At 45.5% G+C, this 26490-nt stretch overlaps 1 protein-coding gene across 2 annotated transcripts in view; it reads right to left on the bottom strand.

The window, feature by feature from the left end:
• The window catches only part of DORIP1 (dopamine receptor interacting protein 1), a 78659-nt gene extending 53286 nt beyond the window's left edge, over positions 1–25373 (bottom strand). The window contains exons 1-3 of one of the 2 annotated variants that reach the window (XM_086937341.1): positions 25212–25373; positions 18914–19053; positions 15423–15950 (exon numbers count right to left, since the gene is read on the bottom strand). In XM_086937341.1, coding sequence (XP_086793467.1) covers positions 15423–15943 — 521 coding nt within the window. In that variant the 5' untranslated portion in view covers positions 15944–15950; positions 18914–19053; positions 25212–25373. The remainder of the gene's footprint in view (positions 1–15422; positions 15951–18913; positions 19054–25211) is intronic. The other variant, XM_086937342.1, reaches the window with a different exon arrangement.
• Positions 25374–26490: the final 1117 nt, after the last annotated feature.

The following is a 26490-nucleotide window of genomic DNA, read 5'->3' as shown; positions in this document are numbered from 1 at the left end:
GGAAATCCACCTTGCCATGAAGGTCTTTTTTCCTTCCACCTCAGAGAGCATCATTAAGTTTCTGTCACGCAAAACCACTACCATCAATTCTATATTCAAGCAGAGTGATGTGGACATCATGGATCCTGTGTTGGGACGAAATTTGTCTGTGGGAATGGATACCAATTTGAAATATTCTCCTAGTTGCGCTGTATACAGTAGGTGGTAAGACATGCCGCCATCAGAGGTGGGCACCGGTTTAGGCTGTGCAGGTTTGCTTTCTTGTGGTCAATCACTTGCACATCATCTGGTAAAGCTCTAGTAACATGCGTCCAGTGCACTGCTATTCCTCCTCCAGAATGTGCATCATGAAGTGGCATCATGGTGGTGCAGAACATCACGAATCCTTGAGGTGCCATAACTGTCTGACTGTTACCACTCATTACTACTTATCAAGGTAGGACTTTTCTAGTAGAGCTCGCACACAGTGTTCTGCAGACTCGATTAGGCAGCATTTAGTGGCGCACCCAGGAAGAGTATGGGCCCAGACAGGACAATCTGAAAATTTGGCAAAGTTGATTGAAAATACCAGTTCCAGAAACAGCTTAGGACACACCTGAATGACGTTCACTGCCTTTATTGAAGCCATCATGAATTAATCATCCAGGTAAGGGTGGAGGCGGGAAGAAGTGGACCACTGTTGGCTTAGATGTGTTACAACTGGTGCCAGCCACTTTATACAGAGTCTAGGTGCAAAGGTTAGCACCTTGAATTGGCTGTCCTCAGCCCACTCTGAACTGTAGCAACTCTACATAAAAGTACGTATATTTGATGATGACCACCGCTCCCACCCCCCCTCTCCCCCGGACCCCCCCCCAATCCAATCATAAAATATTACTTCCTTAACTGCTTGGCAACCAACTTGATTACAAAATGCCTCTTCTCTATCATTTCTTCTCAATTCAGTGCCTCCCTAAGGTGGTTGAGTCGGCTAACCTTCACAAACAGGTAACACATTCCATTTAATGCAAATCTTAGATACTGCCTGCAACACATAATCATTGGAATATGGATATATGGTCTGGAAGGTTCACAGAGATCATACAATCCAGGACAGATTGAGAGCACCTGCTGCAGAGTATCTATTCTGAATTTCTTACCCAAGAACTCGTTGAGGGCAGGGCAGGTTGAGAACAGGTCTCAGACATTTCCCTTTTTGTGTTTAATAAAGTGTTAAACATTAATTCATACAAATTCCTAATTAAAAATCATTTCTTCTTTCTGGAACCAATTCTATAGCTCACTTGCATAAAAAAGAACCAATAACTGTCAAGATATTGTACAGGCGGGGTCGGGGAGGTGGTCAGAAATGTGGGAAACTAGAAGAGGAACAGATGGTGGTTCTGGTTAGAAATGGAAAACCATATCCTCTGCTCAACAATATGCAAAACCCCAGTGGTCTGAGGTAACATCTCATCATCTGGGAAAGAAAAGGCAGGCAATCAAAAATCTGTGTCACATGACAACTCCTCTACAAGAGGTCAAGATGTTTTCAAGTTGCAGAAATACAAGAGGAAGATAAGGTTTGCTGTTTCCCTCACCCTCAGTCTCTTCCTCCCTAATGGTGAAAATCCGGAGGCATTTGTTTAGGGGGATTAGCACCCCGTTAGCCTTTTCACCAACCAAGTGCTAACCATCAAATGGCATGTGCAAAAGCAAAGCTTAGACACCCAGTAAGAAGACAGTTTACCTCATTCAATGGTAATGGAGCTGCAATGAAAAAAAACTAGGAACAGACAAAACAACATTTACCAAGATTCTATAAGAGACATCCCAAGACAAAGACTATCCATACCAACTGAACCTTTTTGTATTGCCTAAAAAGATGCACTGGCTGTAAAGTATTCTGGTTTAATTTTGCAGGGCAGAATTATGAGAAGAAAATATCAGTTCTTAGCAGTAAACCAAGACCCAGCTGGTATGAATCAAACATTCTCCTAGACTGCTTATACAGCAGCCACTAAAGGCTTATCAAAAGGTACAAAATCTGTAAGAATCCAGATTTGATATTTGTTGCTAATTGTGTGGCCAAATGTCCAATGGTTCAACGGTATTCGAACCACAAGTGAAAAGGACACATGCTCAGAAGACAAGTGCCCCTCCAAAACTGGTAACTCAGATAATTCTAGGGACGCATCCTAGCCACCTGTACTAAGAAAATCAAACATGAGGCATTCTGTGGAGTACTCTGGTAAAGATTACTTTTCCACCTCAGACCATCATAATCCTTATTAAGGGATGGGCGCTGTAACTAGAAAACAAGAAGTCAAAGCCATCAACAAATCTTTTAAAGGGCTTCTTAGTGGTTCTTTTCCTAATGTAAGATACATTTTCTTCAAGGTTAGAAGCAGTCTTTTTAATTGTTTGCAATACAGTGGCCTAGGGAGTCTTTGATACAAGAAATGACTGTCTCCAGCGCACATCTCCAATGGAGTCAGTTGTAGAAATTCATAAGAACCTTGTGTAGTCTAAATTGAAGCCACAGAGTTAGTCAGCAAGAAGCGCATGTTCTTCCTCAACAAGGATTTTCCTAATGGGAATGTAAGGGGGTTGGTGTTTGGAACTGCAAATCCTGTTGCACGACCTGAACTTTATTAATTTTGCTGCTTCAGGGCGAAGACCATGTTTTTTTTTCCTTGCTTCCAGTGCTTACCCTCTGGGACCATCCAAAGAGCCTAATATCCCTTTCTGATGGCCTAATTCAAAGCACCTTTAGGCTCGTGTTATGGTATGGAACAAAATGGAATGGTTGTCACTGGTGCTGGATAATATTAAATCAATGGTATAACCAACAATGAAGCTAGGTAGATCAGCGGCCGAAGCAGAGCAGAAGAACATGGCATGGTCAAAGAGGTACTGCTTCGAAAAAGTCCACATGGGGTCTGAAACTGGGAATGTTTTAAATAAGGGATCTGTGGAAAGGAAGATCAATTAAAACACTGGCTGGTCACAGAACTCTGGATGAGCCACCTTATAACATACCTTATGTGCATATTTAATCGGTGCCTTTACAGAGCCAAATAGTGATTGTTAGACCTGTCTGGCTTTTTGGCGAAGTCCCTCCTAATTTTTATTTATTTTGTCCCCTTTTTGCCCCTCAAACCCTTATTAATTTTTGTGTCTACTGACTTTTTGTAGGTGTTGGCCAGGGGGATAGGTGTTCCCTCTCCCCCTCATAGTTTTTTACCTCAGGTCCAGAGGCCTGTTCTGACAGGAAAGTTGGCACCACCTAAAATGGTGGCCACCAACTGCCCCAACTGTCACCAACAGAACTTGGCCATAGCCTAACATAGGGCATTCCAGAACCTTCTGGTCCATTCTGGACCACTGAGAGGGCAGCCTATATAAGGCGGAATGCTGGACAGCCATTTTGTCTGTCAGTGAGGAGCAGCTAGAGTGAAGGCTGAGGTCTAGTGGGGGTAGGATTCTGAAGGGTGGTTCCCTCTACAAGAGTAGCCCTCTGTCAAGGTTTTTCCACCTCCCTTGTCCTGTTGTCCTAGCCAAGTTAGCTCATCCTGCTGATCCTGGACAGATAGATTAAGGGGTTAACTTTAGTAGTCCTGGGAGCTGAGCTGAGAGTTCCCCTGTGCCCCTAGTCTGCCCAGTAAGGAGGAATAGGGGGTTGGTGCTGAGAGAGTACAACCTGGCTTTATTCTGAAGGAGCCCCCCCCTCCCCTCCTCTTCGTTTTGGTGAAGGAAGGGAATAAACCCATTGAACAACTGACAGCATTCCCTACCATCGACTGGTCCTGTGGCGTGTGGCCAATCCCCCTGCCAGCTGAGTAGAAGGTGTGAGGGGAACTGTGACCTTGATATCTCCAATCGCGCTCTGGGTCAGCACCCCCCCCGGGATCCACTGAGCCTGGGAAGCCTGGCGAGGCTTCCCTTTGTGAGCGGGACCCCAGGGGCATTGATCGCGCTGGAGACGCGTCGCCTGTCCTGAAAGGAACCGGAGGCGTTACTGCGCACGCCCGTCTGTGAAGCTATCCCCGGAAGGAGGGGCCGTGAAGTGAGCAGGCCCCAGCGAGCAGCGTCTCTCCTTGAAGCAGGACCCGTGGGAGGCGGCCTCGGCGAGAGCGCTCCCGCGCATGCTCACCGGAGGAGTGTTTCCTTCGCGCTGCGCTGAGGGAAGGCGCCGGAGGGTTCTTCAGCCCGCCATGTGTCAGGTCGCTTCCTCCTGCTTGGGCGCCGTGTGGAAGAGTCGGCCTGAGCAGGGAGGGAGAGCGAGGAGGCCTGGCAGCGGTGAAGAGGGTTGGGGTCTGCCCAGAGGGAATTTTCAGCGCGGAGGTAGCGCGGAGGAGCAGGCTCACGTTAAGGAGTCAGCTGAGGCGTGGGAGCCTCTCTAGCCTTGCTTTTCCCCCCAGCCCCTCGCGCCAGAGCGTTCTTGTCCCCTGAAACCGAACTACCTGCACATCTACCTGATAAACAAGTAAGGAGGAGTCTGAAAGGGGGAGAGTGACGCTGGTGAATAACTTAAGGAAACCTTCAGTGACTGGGTATTTTGAGTATAGTGTACTACAAAATCTTCCCATTCAGCTACTTTTGGGGCTTAACTAAATGCTGATGTAAGTGAATCTAAAACAATGGTATCAAAAGAGGTTTAGTAGAAAAACTGTACTGTTGTCCATGCAAAGGGGTGTTGCTCTGATCTGATTTAAGTGCTGCTCTTGCCAACCTTTAAAGCAATGCTGTGTTAAGAGATAGTATAAGGTGCGCAGAGTACAGTAAATGTATAGCTAACTATCAGGAAATCTAGTGATGTGATGTGAATTTTTAAGGTCAGTCTACCTGCTTAAAAACGAATGCTAATATTGTGATGATATCTGCTTTGGTTTACAGAAAGTAGTAGTTTCCTTCCAAGGTTCTAGCGGAGTAATACTTAGCCTGATTGATTCTAAGATACAGTTTATCCTAATACAAAAGTGTGATAGGAGTTCCAGAATTTAGTAACTGCTTTAAAGACAACGTGCTGATCCGCTAGTAACTTAAAAAGTGTAACTGCTGAACCTAAAAGTGACTTGAAATGTGCTGAGCTATTTATATGTGAGCTACTAATGTTTGACAACACAGAGAATATTATTTTTATATAAAGCAGTACGTATTTTCATATAATTTTGGTGTAGTGTTTTCTTTTTGAGTGCTATTGCGTGGAATTACTTTTGGGTGGTCTGCAACCTTTACACTGTGCCTCTGTTATGCTAGTCTTGCCCTAGGCCAGGCTACCTAATTCCAACAGTGATGTCTGTCATATTTCCAAGGTCAGACCTTCTATTTGTGGGTCGAAAGAGTTTTATATCAGGAGGATCATGTGTGGAGTCTTGGTTTAAGGAAATCTACAGCCCTCATACACAAAGGTACTCTCCGGCAGAAGCGCGGACACATATGAGAAAGTGTGGGTCTACACATAATGGGTGGCTGCTCACTTACTGGGCCAGGTACTGAATTTAAGTCAACCGGCTTCTCTTAGGGAGACCAAATTCAATGGAACCAGCATGGACAATTCTCAGATTATATCACTTCTTTCACAAAACAGTCTATTAGCCAAGTGATTTGTTAAACATCCTCACATTCCAACAAACTTTTTCTCACAAAGATTTTCATGTATACTGAATCAATGTGGGGGTCTCGAGTGATACCAAGATGCTGCTAGAAGAGAAAAGATCTAAAAAACACAATACCTTGTCCAAGTTGATCTCTATTTAATCATGAATGAACTCTAAACTTTCAAATTCCCAAAACACCTCATTTTTAAGCACCTTTAGAAGGATTTCCTTTAGTAGAGAATAGGGGCAACCTCGCTGAAGTGGATTCTTTTGAGAAGGGGTCAGCTGTGTCACACTACATAACAAGTAAGCCCAACGCAGTTTACATTGCACACCGTTTCTTAATTACTACGCAGAGCATTAGCAGGCGCAGTTGGAGAAAATGTTTTGGGTTATATCAGAAGAAAAAGGAGAACAATGCAATCCTTGATGGTTTGTTATCTGCCAAGCTTGTATGGGAATGCCTCATCCCTATTGACGATCTAGTTTACATGATTTTGCGTTTGTGCATGAAGTTCATCAGGGAAACCTCAAATTGGAAGGTCAACCATTATACTGGAGTGTACAAGTTACTTACATGTGACACATAACTCCTTTACAGTTCTTTGCCAAACAGTATACTTTCAGACAAAAGGAGAAAGGAAATTATTGATAGCAGCCCTACTTTTTTGGCTATTTTAGTTAACAGTACAAAGTAGAATAAATTAGACTACAATTGTGTCAAAGCACATCCAGTTGTTTAATATCACCTTAGAATAAATCTGGAAGACAATCAATTATTGATGGGCTGTGCATCAAAGAGGAATAGGACTCTGAATAAATTCTAAAGGATGTAAGTATGCTGGAGCAGGACACTCAAAAGCGCAAAATTAGATCTCCACTCTGTTTGTCTTGTCTAAAGTTGCATGCTGTTAGCACACTTACTACAGGAAAAAGTCATTAAGCTTGAATCCCTTTAGCTGTAAATACCTATAGTTTCTGTGCTAAATACAATTCCCATCTTTCATTAACGGATAAGGTTATTTGCAAAAAGGCATAAATAGGGAGTCGGAGAGGGATTTCTTAATTCAGGGGCTAGTTATGAGAAACAACTTAGAGGATCCAGAACACAGGAAAACAAATAAAAATAATCGATCACAATATCTGGCATTGAATCCAACAAAGAGGCAAGTCTTTTGGAAACTTTAAGAAAGCTTTCCTAAGGATTAAATAGCCGTGTTGAATCAGGGCTTTCCATTGTAGCAGTTTGAAAGTGAAATCAACCGCAATTCAGGATTCTTAGAAAGCCTGAAACATTATTTGAGAAAAAAAAACCCAGAATAATAAGGCTCAACATGAAAAGTACGACTGAATTTGACGCAACTAGAGTCTGAGAACATTATCACAAGAACTGTTAGCAGAAACAAAGTTTGAAAGTGCAATTAATGAGACCTCAGAGTTAAATGCAGAATCAGATCCTTCCAGTACTTAGGTTGGTGCTGCCAGATGTCCTTCTACTTTTACTCCGGTTTTTCCTGAGGGTAACTGCATGAATAATTTCCATTACTTCAATATTTACTGGCTCAAAAAATCGTGGGGTCTGTAAGTAACAATAAGACAAATTTGTAAATAGCAACAAAGGGCGATCTTCATGAAATTTCCCAAGACGATGATGACTCGATTATGACCTAGTCAGATGAAAGAAGGTTTTAGAGACGTTGAGCAGAAACAATATGGTAGAGGACTAGTAAGCTTTAAAATATCATAAAAAACAATCCTGCCTGAAATGTAAAAGACAATTTACTTAAAGTTATTACTCTAGAACCAAGTTGTTTAGTCACGAGTTTTTAAATGTGTCCAGGAAGGCTTTTCCTTTAGGCCTAGGGTCAACTGGTGATTACTGGGCACACTATGTAGTTGGTATTGTCATTATAAGAGGTGTCCCAGAGAATCAAATCTCACTACACTCAACTCACTGGATAACCACATTGATGAGCAGAGAGATTAATTACTCAAGGAAGCGGAAGTTGATCGGGAAATCAGATATCGCATGACATGTTCAATCGAATCAGAGCAACAAGTGGAAAAATAGGCGAGAAAGGTTAAAATAATAATGCATAACCACCAGAATGCCCTGGCACATTCAGGTGCTGACATACAACACCAAATGCTAAATCACTTATGCGATAAGGCACCATAATAAAAAAACATGCAGCTCCATGGCCAAGGTCAGTCTAATGGGATGTTCTTGGTAAGCTATGTGAACTTTTGGTATTTATTATAACATATGGCTACTTTAGCCATTAAACAGGGCTGATCGGTCAGATACGTGCCACGGATGCCAAGGTGATTATGTGAACTAGTTGGTCAGTGGTTCTGAATGAAGAGCTCACCCATTGGGGATCAAGGTTACTCAGGTGTTCACTTTCCAGCAAAACCCCAGCCCCACAACACAAACAAGGATAGAGCCTCCACAAAAGTCTAAGGTGATGATCCCAATAGTCCTGTTCATATTTATGTCCAGGGATATATAGTCCAGTAGTAGGTATCCTTATCTGGCTAAAGTTCAAGGAAATACCAAATAGGGAGTAAACTGATCACAAGTCAAAATAGTAAACTGCTTGCACTGGAATAGATTAGCACCAAAAGGATATCACGCTGTAGTACCCAATTCAAGGTCATGTAGTCTAAATCTGGCCTGGACAACATTTCTAGCTAGCAGTGGCAATAACAGGACAGTACCCACAAAACGGCATGTTTACTAACTGGGCCTGGAGACCTGAAGATAATTTTAGGGTCATAACCCAATCTTTGGAACAAGGACTGCGGAGACCTTATCTTGATAAGGAACAAACACACACAGACACCCGAGCACACACAGAAAAACACGAGCACACACAAACACGAGCACACACACACACACACACACACATTCACAAACTCGTAATATCTAATAAACAAGGTGAAACCATTCCTCATAGAAAGTGACTTCAGTATGCTGTTCAAGTTCTCACATTCTCGTTTAGGGATGGTGACAAAGCGCTGCTTTTAGCCTTTCCAGTGTTCACACTACCCTTCCCTCCCATTCCAACCTATGTGCCGGTCACTTTGTAATTTGGATCTTTAAAATGAGGTTCTTATTTTAGACCTGCTTTTGAAGACAAGAACTTTGGTATTATTGCTAACGAGTTTTAAACAGTTACAGCATAAATACGATTGAAAAACTCGGATTGTGTAGCAAGCACTTCACCACTGAAAGGGACTACAATCAGATATGCAATATGCGCAGGGCAGAGATCATAAGGGGAACTAGAGTAGGTGGCCTTAGCCAGGGACAAGGTATATACAAATGACAAGATGAACTAATGATGGTAGTTATGTCTGAGATTAACTTGCTGAGAGGCAGGGCAGCTGTAAATTAAAGCAACCTTGTGACAGTGTTATGTTAGGTAGGTACCCCGGGTGGGGTAGGGGCAGGTGTTGGGGTTAGAGGGTTTAAGGGACATTGGAAGTCTAGAGGATGCAGTGAAAAGGTATAGCAATACCGTGAGGTATGGAACTCTTATCACTCAAGGTCAAGACATATTGTTGGGGGGGGGGGGGGGGGGGGGCGGGGTCAAGGATAACAAGCCTTCTTATTTATGAATTTCAAAGGTGTGGATCCACCCACTGCAGCAAAACCCTTTGAATGGACGTTTATAGTACCATGGTGCAGTTACAAGATAGGAGGGTTCTCTACTGCTAATGCAAGATATGTAAGCTTTTGTCGGGTAGTTCCCCACTTCCCAGTAGGAACTGCACGTTTGCTGGGCAATATAAACCTAGGAACGGTGCCCGATTATATTGTGCACCACGCAGGATATGTCACCCTACTGATTAGCTGGCCCACCGTGCCATCATATGCACCCCTAAACCTAGACAGGTAGCTAACGGTTTTGTAAATTGATACTTGTATAGCGCACTACTCACCCGCAAGGGTCTCAAGGCGCTTGTAGGAATACCGCTGTGGAACCCATCCTGGCTTTCCCTAGGAGGCGTCCACTCCTGGGCACTCCCAAGGTGGAGGCCAGGCATCCTTAGCGTTGTGGAGGCCGTTGTGGAGATTAAGCAAGCTATTGACCAGAGTTGCAGAGTGGGACTCCATGATTGGAATAGGCACCGAGGCGAGAATTATCAGGTCCGAGGAATTTTGACACCAAGACCCACCGAGGCGGGGGAATTGAACCCTGGTCCCAGGCTAGACCTCTGCATCAGGGTCTGCCGCTCTAACCATTGAGCCACACTTCTCCACAGAGATTGACATCCCGGAGCTCTCCCAGCAATTGTGGTAAGAGATCTAGGACCCTTGCGCTCAGTTACTTGCGCTCACTTTCTCTCCAAGAAATAAACAAGGAATACACAATGGGGTGTTTTCAATATTCATTGAACCATTGGGATTCTTGTATAAAAAGAATGAGCTGAAATGATCAATAGACAGAAGCAGATGAAAGTGATAAGCAATGCGATGACAGTGAACAGGATGAAAATTTCCACCATCTTGCTAAGACTATGTATATATGCAGGCATATAAAAATTATATACATCTGTGCATTGCCTAACCTGAATGCCTACGGTGTATTTAAGTGAGCCCTTCACAATCGAGGAGCTCATGCAAGCTAGAAATGCAATGGACGGGGGGCGTGGCAAAGACGGCAAGCATGGCGGACGCAGCTTAAGGGAGCTCCGTCCCGCCGGTGCAATATCCTTCCCGATATCCTGCACCACCCCGACCTAAAGACGTCCAGGCTGGGCATTTGACTGTCGGTGGTAAAGAGTGCGGCCCGGCGGCACTTTGGGCGAACTGGGAGTGCGAATTCTGGCAGCTTGAGTCCCGAAGTGGTGAGGCCTGCGACGCACGCGGAAGCCGGGACCTCGAGTCTAGTGAGGTCCGGCCGGAAGTGCAGCGGCACTGGGGTCGGCAAAGAGGCGTGCCGGCGTCCCGGAGCAGCGGATCCTTGCGGACGAACAGTAAGGCAGGTGAATGCAGAGGGATCCCGGTGCTGCCCTGGACTTGAGACATCGGCGGATGCGGGGTGAGCTGCGAGGGGCGAACAGCATCGAGGGGGGGGGGGACGACTCCCTCAGCAATGGGCCGTATTCACTCGGCGGTCGAATCGGACCACGGGAGCCCAGTGGACCGGGAGAACTAGGGGGCTCCCATCTTCGCCCCCCCCCTCCCAAGACCTCCAGTTTCTCCCCCCCCCGGCGGATGCGTGTGTTGCTGCCGAGAGTGGCGACTTGGTGTGGGCCCCGTCCGGGCAGTGGGCCAATGCAGTGCACCTAGGAGTGGCCCTCACTCGGGGCTAGATCGAGCCGCGAGGCGGAACTGAAGCCTGGGACCGGCTAGTGGACTGGGTGACAACGGTTAAAACAGCCGAGGGGAGCCCCGCTTATCTCCCACTGGCCTTGGAGCTGGAAGGGCGCGCAAGCCTATACGATCTCGTGGTGAAGGCCCTTACCGGGGGACACTCAACTTCTAAGACTGTGGCTGGGTGTTTGTCCAGCGCTGGGGGACATACTATCGTAAATGGCACCGATGGATGGGGGTGTTGCTGTGGTGGACTGAGTTGATGAAGCAACGCGCATAGCCACACTGATACCCTTGAAATTGAGACGCGAACCCCCACTGATCTTGAAAGAGCGGGAAAGATCCTTTCGGAGGTCCCCGACCGGAGTGGAGAAGGCGGCTACCCGGCGCCACGGCGGCAGGTTGGGTCCCTATACTCATGACGAGGGGCAGCAATAGTGGAGGCACTACGAAACAGGGCCCCATCGACAAATTTACAGGGCCGAGCGGCGGAGCGGGGGCTTCCGGAGGCCAAGAGGGACCGGATAATGCGGCCCTTATGGCAGCTATAACGCAATCTAGAGACATGCTAGACGCTAAGATTGGGGCAGTTGGGGCCGATGTCACATTGCTCAGTCAGGATTTGCGTAATGCTGTGGCCCGCATAACTGAAACTGAGACCAGAATCACGGGAGTGGAGGATGATGTGGCGATTCTCAAGAAGAAAGTGGCAACTATGGAAGGGATTCAGAAGGGCCTTGCTCTCCGGGCAGAGGATGCAGAAGGGCGGGCCCGGAGAAACAACCTGCGGTTTGTGGGATTTCCGGAGGGCAGCGAGAAGGGCAATATGGAGGCATTCCCGACACAGTGCCTGGAGGGGTGGCTTCCCCCGGCCGGAATCCCTCTCGCGCTGCTTTGTAATCGAGCGGGCACATCGAGCACTTCTCCCAAAGCCACCGGTGGGAGCTCGTCCCCGACCAGTAATTGCCAAACTCCTCAATTATCATGACCGCGACACTATACTGAGACAGGCGCAAGCAAAGGAGCCCCTAATGTATGAAAATCACAAAATACTGATATTCCCGGACTACACTAAGCTGGTGCAGCAACAACGACAATCCTTTACTACAGCAAAGGCGTTCTCAGAAGAGCCAGCCTCCCCGGGATGGGGAGACGGGGGACGCCAATACAGATGACACTCCGGCTCAGGTGCCATGAGGCCCAGTGCTACTCTAAAACTTTCTAGTGCAAATTCCAGATGGATGCAGACGGATCATGATCCTACCGGGAGCGACGATAGCTCTTGAAACTCACCACCAGACTATTTGCTTACATTTAAGGTACACAGGTGGGACGTGGGTTGGGGGATGCCTGAAGGAGGGCGGACATGTGGGTTGGGGGGATGCCTGAAGGAGGGCGGACATCACCCCGAGGTTAGCGAAGTTAGTTGGGTAAGGGGTAAGTTGGGTTCGGGTGGGTAGTTTATGGGGATCCATTGGAATAGTGGGTCTTTAGCCTCACGTTGGGGGCTGGAGATGATCTATACCGCGACAGATACTTCAATGTTTCTGAGGTATGAGGGGGGGGGGGGGAAGTTGTGGGCAGGGCTGGAGGCGTTGGAAGGATAGGGGGCTGTTGGGAGGGTGCGAGTCTGGGTGGAGGGGGTTGGAGGGGGGGCTGGGGCAGTTTGTACCAACACAGTGTCCATTCGAGTCCGGTTGCAATTCTATGTGTGTGTGTGGTCCCAGGTACCCGGGTTCCTATTTTATATGCCCATCGATGGCGGTTGACACCCATGGGGCAGGCCTTCCACGGGCGTCACTGCGTGTAGTGAGTTGGAATGTACGGGGAATGCTCGACAAAATAAAGAGGTGCAGTATTGCAACTGGGGAAGAGAGAGAAAGCGGATGTGCTGCTCTTACAGGAGACTCACCTCCTAGGCACCAAAACACTTAGCTTACAACGGTATGGTTATCAGCAGGTGTTTCACGCAGGCTTTGTGAGAGGGTCACGAGGTGTCGCAGTTTTAATACATCGCAGGCTGACCTATGTACATGAGACACAAAGGGTTGATACCCATGGCAGATTTGTTTTCATCAAAGGAATGGTGGTTGATGAGCCAATGGTCTTTGGTAGTGTGTATGCCCGCCCCCACTGCAAGAGGCCCTCATTGAAAAACTGTTTGACGTGTGGGCAGAAATCCCGAATGTGATGGCAATATTGGGCGGTGACTGGAATGATGTAATAAATGGACATATGGACCGTTATAGGCCCGGAGAGGGTCTTATGGCGGATGCCCCCACTAAATTGAGTAGCATGGTGCAGGGGATGGGCTGGATAGATGCATGGCGGTACCAACATACTCACAGCCGCGAATATACATATGTCTCTGCGGTACATAAGTCCTTTTCCAGACTCGATTATCTGTTTATCCCTCATACCTGGATAGGGAGGGTGGCCTCCATGTCCATGCTCCCGCGAGGCCTGTCGGATCATTCCCCAATAGCGATGGACCTACATCTAGATAGGAGGCGGCAGCCCTTTAGGTGGCGCTTGTTCACATGGCATCTGCAACAAGACGGCTATCAGTCGCATATGCTGGAGGCCATATCTCAGTATTGGGACAGCAATGACAGGCCTGAAACGGATGACTTGACCCTTTGGGAAGCTTTGAAACCCGTGCTCCGTGGTGTGGATATTGCCTGGTATGCGGCAGCCCGCAGGACTCGTAGGGAAGAGATAGAGGAAGAGATAGAGGAGGCGGCGAAGCAGGTCCGGGATCTGGAGGAGGAATGCAATACAGGGGGGAATGTAGATGCAGTTGGGCAGCTGCTACTGATGCAGCGGTCATATACTTCTCTGCTAATGGACGAGGCTCGCCAGCTGTGGTTGGCTACACAAAGTAGACACTATTTTAACCCCTATGAAAGAACCCCCAGCATGGACTGAATTGATATTTGTATACCGCTTTTCAGCCACTGGCGAGACCCAAAGCACTTTCTGGGTCGTCCTTCTGTATTATGTATATAGCGCTTCGTACACCTAGCGAGGTACTAAACGCTCCCATGTATCAGGTTCATGGGAGTCACTGAACACAGCTGGGAGGCCGCATCCCCGGTGTGGCTCCAATTATAGGAGCTATGTCCGCATTACTGTCCAGTTCTGGAGGCGACTGCTGGAAAACCAGCTGATAATAGACCCCTGTCCCTCCATTGAAACCCGGACTCCCCGCCGCCTCATTCAACATGCCACATATCTATGATAACTTGAACCCTCGAGTGAAGGGTAAGTTAAACAGATGCTTCCAGACCCCGTGGGGTTCCCAAACATCCCCCAGCTGTCCAGAGCGGAGCCCCGCTGACAGAGCACATTTTCATGTGCAACAAAACAATATATTAGTGTTAAAAACTGACTCACCTCTGCAAGCAAATCGCCCTGCACTTCGTCCTGACTCCAGCGAGAGATCGTGGTGGCGTGCTACGTCACTGCTGCACTTTCAGCAGCACAGCGCGGGGCAGGCCAGGGCCGTCATTGGTAGCGCTTTCGCACGCTACAAGATTGACGGCCCTGGGACCCACAGAAACAATAGGCAGTGCACCATACCACCATCACTAAGTTAGGTGGTGTGTGCATGCTGCCCCCTAGAGCCTTCACCGCGCACCGCACCACCACCAATCATGCTGCCCCCTAGAGCCTTCACCTGCTACTGCAGTGCCCTGCCAATTAGCACTCGCCAGGTCGGTCAAGTAGACCTTGAAACTGACTCGCCCTTGCGAGCGTTCGAGTACATTTTTCGACCCCTGCTATGCTTCTCCAGCACTCGCAAAAAACGACCAAAATTTGTCTGGACATAGAGTGTACATACATATAGATAATTTAATGGTTTGGGAGTGCGTTGTGGTTTTAATCATTTTCTTCACTCACATTCAGCACTTGGATGGTGTGGGACACTACAATATTTTTTCCATATAATCTTCGCTGAAATATGTGCACAATTATAATATTTGTTTAAAGAGGTTTTTTGAGAACTTTATAATGAACTGAAAGGCCTTTATGTTAACAGGAGCGTGCCATGTCATACTGCAATGTTCAATTCATTTGAAAAATCCCTATGAACTAGCTACTACGTATATAGTGTTACCGATGTTATTAATAGCGTTGTGGTAAAATTAATTTGAATCAACAGTGGAGGAGGTTGCCTACTTTTGTTTGTATTGTATCTGCGGCCCAATGCCCCAGCTTAACATGGGCTCAACCCTTTTGTATAAACGTTTACAAAACAAAGTCAAAAATGATGTGCTTTTCAGTCAGTCTCCTTTCAACGTACTTTAAAATTAAATGCATTTAATATCAATGTTATATTTGGAAAGTCTGTAGCAATGTGCTTTGAATAAAATTAAATGTTACTGCTTGTGCTACTTTGCATACAATTCCCAGTTTTGAACCACTGCAGAAACACATGCTATATAATAATTATTTGCAATATGAATAACATTATGATTAAGAAAGGTTTTTAATAGGTTTCACAAACTTACTTTATGTTTATTGTTCGTTGCTGGCTTTCCTTCACGCGGGTTGGACATCTTAGGTTTGAACAGAAGCTTTCCTGAATTGTCACCATCAGGTTTTCAAGGTTCCTTGTAAAGTTCTCATGTTCGTTTCCAAACAGATCAATCTCTAAAGAAGCTTTCTGGATTTTGGAATTGTACTGACGCTTTTTCATCTTATCCCAGATCCACAGTAACTTCACTGAAGTGAAACTGTAGGAGTCCATTAACTGAAGAAAGCATTCGACAAACTCCTTTCCCAGGTAATGCGATAGTTCCTTTGGGAAAGAGTTGTTTTCTCGTAGTATAACGTACAGCAACATTAGGAAGCCATCAATTGTACATGTATTTTTCAGAGTAATCTCAACATAAAACGGTGTACAGGACACAGCTTTACGGCCTGCCTTGATGTTAAATATTCCTCCCCAGGGAAGAACAGGCCTCCAAAAAGAACGGTCTATATCATTATTTTTAACTGATGCTTTGATATCCTCAAACAATGTCTTCATCCTGTAACTAATAAAAATAAATAAATCAACAAATAATTTTAAAAAGAGATGTTCAAAATGACAATCGGTTAGATGTGATAAATTTGCAGTATGCATTTACCAAGTTGTGCAAGATGTCCAAGCCATTTAACAAACCTAAGTGCAGCTTGTGTAACTGCACAGTAGCCGGTCAATATTAATATGCATGTGCAACATGATATGTGACCTCCTTCTCTTACAAGTCCTCATGGCCCAAAACTTGCGAGTCTTCGGATTTATGGGCACTTTCATGTGTTGCACCAGAGGCTAGCCCACTTATAATACCCACATCAACAGTGGTTTATCCCTATAGGGTAGGGTGAACATAAGCAGGGCCCTAAAGAAATGTGGTCAACTTTAAATATTGACGAGATTTTCACTTATCACACTGAAACACTCACCACAACTGAAAACCCAATCCACTAGCACCGACAGTTAAAAGACCTCCCAATATAAGAGCCCCTCCCTTAGGCTGTGGTGTCCCCTAACCATTGTACCGCCCATAAAGCGTGGCACTGAACCCAATGATGAAGCATGCCACTTAGGTGGGTGAGGGTTAATATTTCAGAATACAGGATGCCCTTATTAGGACTTGTTAAATGAATGGGGACACTGAATAAGAGTTTTCTAACAAAACCTGTGAAACAAATATTGACTAGTTGGCTATTCTGGAATGTCACATCTATTGACTTCTTAATTAGCTTAATGAGGATACGTGGCAGGCCATTCACAATCTCCTGAACTCCTTTTGTTTTTGTACTGTATCACACCCCGTGCTCCTTCGTCCCTACCAATGTGGCACGCCCACTTGCATCCCAGTGGCCACTCATGGTGCCTCCTGCAAGAGACTATCAGATGCAGAAACTGGCCATGTGAGGGAAGGGGCAGAAGCAATCTGGGATAACAGCTCCGGAGTGGAAGGGTAAGTTTAAAAATAAAAATGAGAATGTGTGCGCACATGAATGTGAGAAAGAATAATGCACATTGCCCACCAATGTGCTGGCATCTATGTCATGATGCCCAGCCCTGGTAAAATGCTGGCTCCGACACAATGTTGGTATATCCTGATATTATGCCCACCTGTAGTATGATGGGTCCTATCACTGGCCAATGTTGTGAAATGTGCTCTATGTGCAAAGAAAACAATTCAGAGGCTGTGAGTAAGCTTAATCAGAAAAATACACATACAACACAGGTCCACCATCTACAACCACCCCACAGAAGAACTGGAACATGTTTCAATGCCACGTGGTTTTTATCAGCAGTTGGTCATCTATCAGCTACTCACTCCAGAACCCACCAATGCAGACACACTGTACTCTAATTTGAGATCTAGCAAATGAGATCCCCTCGTGCTCGCCAAAGAATTTCCTATCACTTATCTTCCATTTCCTTTGTCCTTCTGGTTAACAGGAGTATTTTTTTTATTACATTTCTTATTGGTAGACTGTAGGAAGCTGGCCCCTTATGTGATATAATACTGGTTGGTTATATCATGCAAGGAGTCCAGAGATTCCCCCAGAAGTGTACAGAGATCAATGTACAGCCAAAGTGCTCTATTTGTGATGGTGTGGTCGAGAAGTCTTAGACCTAACATAGAAGAGTGCAAGACATTTGTTATACACACAATGACTAATAAATGACACTTCACTCAAAAAGGAGATCCACACCAAATTTATAAAAATAAGTTTCTTTCAAGATTTATTTTACTTTTCACTTTAAAAAGTGGACACTGTGTGCAATTTCAGTTCAGCAATGTTAACCTATGAAAGGAAAACAAGAGTGAAGTTTTGAAGGTTAAGTACACGACTTACAAATCCAGTACTCGGGTTTCAGGCAAGGTTCAAATTAGTACTAAGACTGCACCACCAGCGGCCCAGGGGTGGTCGGGCGCAGAGGTCAAATTCAGGGTTAGGCGCACCTCCTTTTCTCACTAAGTTTTCCCACCGGTTCTCCTGCCAAAAGTGGGTGGTTGAACTGGGGGCTGCCATCAGCTGCTAGCAGCAGAGGTTGGAGTCGCATTACAAAGGTGGCAAGGCCTTTGAAGCTTCCCTCTCAATCATCCTGGAGGAGGAGGAGGTGCAACACAAATGCCCAGGATGGCCTGTGTTTCAGGCCTCAAAGAGCAAGGTCCCATGACCCAGGGGTTCAGAAACATGTCTGGTGGTGGCAGGCTGCCTAAAGCCAGTCAGAGACCAAACCAGGGTTGGTAAGTTTCCAGGGGGCACCTGAGGTGCCCTCTGAGTATATGTTTTGATAAATCCAACACTGGCATCACTAGGAATGTCAAGTGAAAAGGTCTGTGGGTCCAGACTCCTGTGTGAATTTCTATATAATGTGAAGCGCGCATAATACTTAGTTAAGCCCCCTATGCAAACACACAATTCTTTTTCTCTCCACATAGAAATTATTTTTCCACAGTGAAAGGTCTTCCTCTACACTCCAAGAAATTTGGGGGAGGAGATAACCTGCACCCCTTCCTATCTTGGAAGGGAAGTTACTCTTGCTCTTGGCTTGAGTAAATCTCTGACCAATTCCATGGTGAAAAGGGGTAAGATTAAATTTGGAGAATGTCCATAAACAAGAGTTGGAGGGCATTCTCAAACTTTTAAGGCAAACTCCACCTTGGAAAGCACATTTTACACTCTCTGAGCAGGATTTACAACTGCAGATCTCTCCACATTTGAGCCATAGAAGTCTGCAGAAGCAAATGCAGTTATGCCTGCAGGAATCATTTTGTGAATTTTTGGCAGATGTCAATGTTTTATCTGCAGTAAATTGATACTTCAGTAAGAAAATAGATTTGTGAATAACCCCCATTATTAATGTATGTCTGCACACAAGAAACAATGACAAAAGATTGTGTGATGCTAGAATTAACAGTTTAGTAACAAGGCATGACTTTTCTCATTGTTCTTCACATACACTAAAGACAGACAACCAAGGTCTTACCAGGTGGACCACTGTAAACTTCAAATGACAATCGGAAGGACTCATGAGAAGTGTCTAAGAGGAGCATTCCCTTCAAAGGGTCCAGCAGACGCGACCGGTCTGTGATGGACGAGTCCACTATCCAACTGTGGTAAAGTCTACTGTATGGAACAAAACAACAGCATTTTAAAAAAACACAATCACAGAATTGTCACTTTTGTAGAAAGCTATACAACCATAAACATTTCAAGTATGTGTAACTAACCCTCAACTATCTGAAACAGTTATAAATCGAAAACCAACACTATTAAGAGTAAAAAAAAAAACAGAAGAGTAACAAAAAGGAATGCAGACCAGATAACAAAGGTTAAATGGTCTCCCAAATCACACTATAGCGTTTACAAAAAATAACGGTGTACTAAAGTGTTGGCGATTTTTTGGCACTGCGTTCAACTCTAAGACAACCGTTTGTTCGTGCCTTCATGCATTCAAGAACTTAAGCATCTCACATACTTATTAGTCTAGCCAAACATTATCTGCTTCTATCCGAATTCACGTCGTTTAACAGCCCATTTTATCCTGACCACCATGGAATGAAGCAAAACCAAAGGGGATGATGGATGGAGTGTTGAACAATGCAAACACTCACCCCCAGTCAACTATTCTGGGTTTAATCCATCACCATTCTTTAGCTCACTCCGCCACCCCAGTTCAGACATGGCCATATGCAAATCAGTCTGACCCTGTGCCTCATGGGAACAGTCCAGCCCGAACTGCCAAGCCATGTCTAACCCTGGACCGGAAACAAGCATCCTTGGACCGGTTTCTGGCTAATCAGCCATGGAATTAAAGCAGATTTCACCCAACAACCATGCCATCCCTTAAATAACCACCAAAACAATGATTTCTTCCCCAAAGCTACCCACCTCACATAGAGAGGCCAGCCAGTTAACAAGCTCCAGACACCTAAAGAGTTCTCAGTCCAGAAAGGGCAGTAGGAATACTGACAGACAACGGTAATTGTTGGTTGTAAATTCTGCTCATTACTAAAAGCAGACAGGACCTGGTAGTGAAATTCACTCAAAGGTTACATTTTAAGGGTAGGATTACTGACGCCATTTAATGCCTTAGCGCCAGCAGTCATTAGAAAAATATTACTTTAATTAAATTAACTGCCCAACCAAAGATCAGTTCTGGGAAAGTTTTAAAAATAAAATCTCATCACAGTTTCCCAAACGTGAAGCTTTAGTAAGGTCTGGTCACTAAATGCTCAAGTAGCGCCTCTGCATATTTTATTGATTATAACAGTGGTCAACTTTACGCAGACGTATATGTCTTTATGCATATTATATAGATACATACACACACCGAAGTCCTAGTGACTCAACAGCACTATGCATAACACCAGAATACCAATCCTACCACGAACTGGATGAACCCACTGATAAACCATAATCCGACTCTTTTGTAATCCCTGCATAACTGAATCACTTCCAGCCAGGCACAAAAAACATTCTACATTTTTAATTAATAGCCTGCAACTTCTTTCCCTGTCTACAGTTGAAGAAAAACAATAAAAGCAATTGTTTTACTTCCAATACCTCCCATGGGACTTTTTATTTAGATGTCAGCATTGCATTCCATAGGTGTAGGGTTATTTTCCTAAAGAAGACTGACTGTCTTTGCCTGGTCCACCTAAAGTATCTGTATTTATATTTATATTTATTCATTTGTAGAGCGTTACACCAACGGAGTGTCCCCGCGCTGAGGCAAGGACAGAGAAGAGGTTGTGGGAGGTGTGGGAGGTGGGTACTTCTTACATTTTATCCTCCGCGTTGGAGAATAGCCAGGTCTTTAGCTGTTTACGGAACGTTTTCTCGTTGGGTTCCATCCTTAAAGTTCTCGGCAGGGAATTCCAATTTTTCGCCGCCAGGAACCTGAAGGAGCGTGCTCCTGTGCGGGCTTTGAAGATTCTGGGGACTTTTATCAGTGCCTGGTCAGTGGACCTAAGGGTACGTCCAGGAACGTATTTTGTCAGCAAAGGTTGCAGGTATTTAGGACCTTTTCGTGCTAGTATGCGGTGGCAGTAGCACATTGCCTTGAACTTGGCTCTTTTTTCCACTGGAAGCCAATGGAGAGTCTCCAGGGCCTTACTAGTGTTAGTCTTCCTCGGGAGGCTGAGCACCAGACGTGCAGCAGCATTCTGCACGCGTTATAGTTTGGCTAAGCTTGTTTTTGAGGCCCCAAGGTAGAGAACGTTTCCATAGTCCAGTTGAGAAGTAACAGCTGCATGGACTATGGTTTTTCTTGTTTGAGTTGGAAGTAGGTCTATGACTTTCCTAAGGGTTTTTATGATGCCATAGGATTTCCCGGTTACCGTCTGTATCTGGTTATCGAAGGATAGTTTGTGGTCCAGCCACATGCCTAGGTTCTTTACCTCCTGCTTAAAGTGGGGGACTTGTCCTTGTACTTCCGGCCACCACACAGAGGACCAGATGGTAGGAGTCTTTCCTACCACTAGTACCTCCGTTTTATCCCCATTTAATCGGAGGCAGTGGTTTGACATCCAGTCAGCTACTTCCCGAAGACAGTTACCAAAGCAGGCGGCCGCCTGACTTTTGGTTTGGGATAGCTTAACAATAAGTTGCGTGTCATCCGCGTAGGATACTATCGCCACTTCATGCTTCTCCACACATTCCGCCAGTGGGCCCACATACAGATTGAAAAGTGTGGGGCTCAGGATGGATCCGTGGGGGACTCCCTGGGGCAGGGGGTAGCTATTGGACAGGTGTGATCTCTGGGCCACTTGGAAGATGCGTTCGTCTAGAAATGAAGTCAGCCATTTAAGGGCTGTCTTCCTAATGCTGCAGGATTCCAGTCTCTGAAGTAACAAAGGGTGTGAGACGGTGTCAAACGCCGCACTGAGGTCTAATAGGATCAGTGCAGCTGTTTGACCTTCGTCTACGTGCTGCCTCAGGGCCTCCGTTGCCATTAGCAGTGCCGACTCAGTAAAGTGCGCCGTTCTGAATCCTGACTGTGAAGGATGTAATAGGTCATTGGTGTTTATGTGCTCCACTATTTGTTTATTAATAATTTTCTCTGCGATTTTTGCCACCAAAGGGAGTAGTGAGATCAGGCGCAGGTTGTCCAGCCTAGTGTAGTCAAGGGTGGGTTTTTTTCCTTCAGCGGCCTCACAATTGCTTGCTTCCATTTTTTGGGACTACACCAGTTTTGAAGGAGAGCGCAATAAGTTATTTAATATAGGGTTGGATGATTTCCAACCCTTCTACGATTTTCTCCGGTCGTGCTGGGTCTCTTGGTGAGCCCGATTTTATTCCTTTTATTATGGCACTTAATTCCGTGCTTTCTGGTATCTTAAAGCTCTCTAAAGGGGAAATGACCAGTGCTACAGGTGTGACATTTTGTTTGGTAGTCCCTAGTCTTGGCTATCTCATTACAGCTTTCTTTGGTATCTGGAATGTCGGCTGTCTTTTTTTCTGAGTTTTGAGGGATTTTAGGATAGAGAACAGCTCTTTGTGTGAGTTGTTCGCAATGTCTATTTTGTGCGTGTAGAATTCCCGTCTGACTTTCTTAATAAGTGCGTGGTAGTTTTTAAGTTCTATTTTGTACTCTTCCTTGGCTTTATTGCAGTAGTCTTTCCTCCACGTTCTTTCTTCCTTTTTGGATATTTTCCTAGCTTTCCTCAGTTCCTCATTGTACCAAGGTGCGGTTGTGTTAGGTCTTTTTGAGACTCTCGTGCTCCGGGGTGCTACTTCATCAAGGGCGTTTGTAATCCAGCTCTCTAACTGGTTATTGGCTAAGTGAATATCCTGGTCTAGTATAGGCTTCTGTTTCATGAGAGTGCGCGAAACATTAAATAACCTTAATATTCAAAGCCAAATGTGTAGATTATGAACTAACATCAATTGCAAACAATTCAATAATATGTGTCCGAATCCTCCTTTTTTTGAAACCCCCGATTTATGCTGCTTTCATTCCAGGCATAAATTGCAAACAGATAGGAATTTAAGACTTCATGCTAGGTTATTAACACTCTGAATGTTGGATTACAAGGTTTTGAAAAAGAGTCCTAAATCTGAATTGCTAATATGCAATTCTGCTATCTGGTTCATATGTTATCAACAGATATTATGAACCGAATGTTGCAAGAATGTCCGCTTCAGGACCAAATGTTTTTGCAAATACAAGTGATGTGAAATAGTGATTCAGTGTTTCACATAGAAGGCATGTGGTTAATTTGCGGCCACCTGAATAATCTCAGTGGTAGGCTCTTAGGGGATAGAGCAGAATCTTATTTTGACTACCAATCTTTGCAGAGGAGCTTCACACAACTTCTTGCTAGCCTCACCTTCGGGTTATTGTCACCCAACTGTTTTTCCTTTTTTCCCCCCATACGTGGGATTGTCCACTGCAGTTCAGATTTAAGTGGAATTTTTGTATTTATTAATACAGGCTGATTTTACAGAGTTCTTTTTGGTGCTGAGTAACAAAAGCAAGTTTGGGGTTATCGCAGGGTTCCGCGGCTACTGTGGTGTATTGAATCACAATGTTATCTAAAGTAAATGAGTCGGGACAACGGTTAAGCGCGAAACCATGAGATATGGGCCTTCATCTACCTATCCAAATATGATCCTATAGTTTGATCCTGTTAAAGTTGTATAAATCGAGGATTCATTTGTCTGGTCGTACAAATGTAGATATGTTCATCCTTATAACTTTTTTAGTGTTTCGGGAGGGGGGGGGGTATTGACAAAGCTAAAGAGCAAAGGTCTTCAGTTAAGCCATACAACTAATTTATACATAAGAGGAAAGGAAGAAAATAGATGGTTAAGTATTGCACAGAAAGGTCAACAAGTGAATCGGCTCGGTACCACCGAAAGGATAAATCCCAACTCTTATTCGCCGTGCTGGTCTTCCACGCCACACCTTCCTGCTCCGACACAAGCCACGTGGTCGTGGCTGCCAGTGCTAAAACTAAACACTGGCAGCTCAAGCGTCAGCGGGGACAACGGCGACTCAACAGCTGTCGTTGAGGGAAATCGTTGCTGCACATTCTTGAGGCAGAACATCGGCCACTTACACCGCACACGGATTACTGCGGCGGTTCCTTTTAAGCGTGTATTGGACTGCGATTATCCTGTAATTTCTAAAACGCAAAGCATCCTTCACTGCGACTTCAACACAAGCCAGGCCTGTAGAGGGTGTGGAGGAGGGGGTGGGCAAAGCGGTGTATATTATATTAAACAGAAAGGGTGCTAATATCCCGTCCAGGCCTGTGCCAGCAAACACATAAAGCCGCGACAGCCGCCTACTCACACAGTGATCTACAGAAATCAAACCGCGACCGCACCTTAAGCTTGCACAGAGAAGCAACGCCCCTGCTTCGTCGAAAACACCTCCAGAAAAGTCGATCCATCAGGTGCAAAACAGCTCCAGAATTCATCCAACGGGAGCAAAACATCTGCGGCGCCCCCTCATCTGGGCAATGCACCCCCGGATCATACTTGCAGAGCACCCTCATCTGGGCAATGCACCCCCGGATCGTACTTGCAGAGCACCCTCATCTGGGCAATGCACTCTCGGATCATACTTGCAAATTCAAAACACTTCTAAGCTGCCGTGCTGAACCAAAACACATGTACAGTCCCTTGACACCTGACCAAAACACCTGTACAACACCCCCTCATGAGTGCCGGAAAAAACATATACGACCCGCCCCCTTTACTTGACGGGGAAAAAAACCACTATATCCCCCGTGCATGACAAACACTTGTATAACTCCGAGTCATAACCAACACACATATAGCCCCCACCAAGAGGACCAAAACACGTTACACCCCTCCAATAGAACTTAACATTTGTACACCCCACTTCTGCATTACCGTGCACATCTTGCAGGGGAAAGAACCAGTTTCCCACGGGCCTCTCACCTGGTCTCCTATGCATTTTGATTCTTTTTGCCTGCTTTAGTAATAGGATAACACGGGACTACAGATCCCAGAATACAAATAAATAAAACAGACTGGATCCTACTCGTGGACCATTGAAACTTGATCATTCTCACATGGCAAAATCATCCTAAAACACTCGATCAGCACACGCTGGGTTCCATGATCCACAAAACAGCCTAACCAAGCACCGCCAGTCATCCTTCTTCGGGACCAGACATATCCAGCGCAAATACTCGAAGTCATGGTAGTCCAATTCCTTCGCAAGAGAAGTCCTTCTCGTCATGGTGTCATGTACCTCCGACATAATCAAACCCCTCTAGGTGCTAACTGCGTATCCACAGACGCACCTATCAGAATCCTCCTTTGGTGCTCCTTCGTCGCTTATAAGGTGAGGGTCAAGGGACCCGCGCGGGGCCCCTGTATGGCTCCATGGCCCCACTCGCCCTCAGCTCCAGCGCGGCCTACGCCGCCTGCCCTCAGGCACGTTCCTTGTTATTACGAGAGGCCCCGCCCCGTGACGTCACCAGCGCTCGTCCTACACAGACAGGGAGCACCGCACATGCGCACAAGAGTCTCTACACGCCCCCACCCCTCCCGAAGGCGCTCTCTGCTTCTGGAAGCAGCTCGTGCAGCTGTATTGGTTAGTCAGTGTATAGTGACAGGAGAAATGGGGACGAAGGGGCGAGGTTTCTTGCCGTAATTAACGGGTTCCCATGGTAACAGGTCATAACGCTAAAGAGAGGCTGTTCCCTGGAAAGAAAATTATGTGATTATGGAACAAAATTGAGACGCGGAGTATGTGTGGCTGGTAAATTAAGCATAGCATAGTGGCCAATATCGGCGCCGCAGTGACAGCAGGCACGTCGATGTGCCTGTGCTCACACTGCCATCACGAGAAGTTACGGCATGACGTCATGCCATGTGAGCGTTGTAGTCGAAGGAAAATCCTTTGAAGAGAGTAATTTTCTCTCTGGATTTCCCTTCTCTTTTTGGAAGTAGTAAGTAAAAATTTATTGTACAAGTTAATAAAAACCTTTACGAAAAGAAGAATAGTGCACTCAAATTTCATCTTTTTTGCAAACATTTAAAAAAGAAAGAGCTATGGGAGGATTTGGCCTGGCCCAGTTTTTCCTTTTCATATTGGATGAGCCTTCCTCTGACAGAATGTCTATGCCAACAAGTGTGCTTTAGACAATCCTTAGTCCAAAGGTTGTGATATAAAACATAGATTAAAAGAATTTAAGAATTGCATTTATATTTAAAAGTCACAGAATTAATAGTTGCATTTATCAGGATTGTTTACATTTTTATGATATAGATACTACTGGTCCTTCTTGTCCATGGCCTTTCCAAAGCCAAATAGTTTTCAAGGCAATGAAGAAAAACTTTATTGTGTCTAGAAAAGAAGAGGCCAATCTCGGGACCAAGCAAGGTAAGCCCTTAATTTAGAGCTGTGTTATGGTGTGCCACATCTCTTCATTTTCTCCTCTGCCACCAGGGCTTTAAGTGGGCCGGGTCTCAAGGGGTCTGAGCACCGGCAGTTTTTTTAAGGTGGGCTCGAAACGGGTCTCTATCGGGCTCTGTTTTGAGTCCTGGCACAGGCAGTCTTTTTTTTCAGGACTGCAG

This window comes from Lissotriton vulgaris, chromosome 9 (assembly GCF_964263255.1).
Source record: "Lissotriton vulgaris chromosome 9, aLisVul1.2, whole genome shotgun sequence".
NCBI classification, from domain to species: domain Eukaryota; kingdom Metazoa; phylum Chordata; class Amphibia; order Caudata; family Salamandridae; genus Lissotriton; species Lissotriton vulgaris.
Note: the sequence above shows the minus strand (reverse complement) of the source record. Positions and strands in the feature narration are given on the sequence as shown.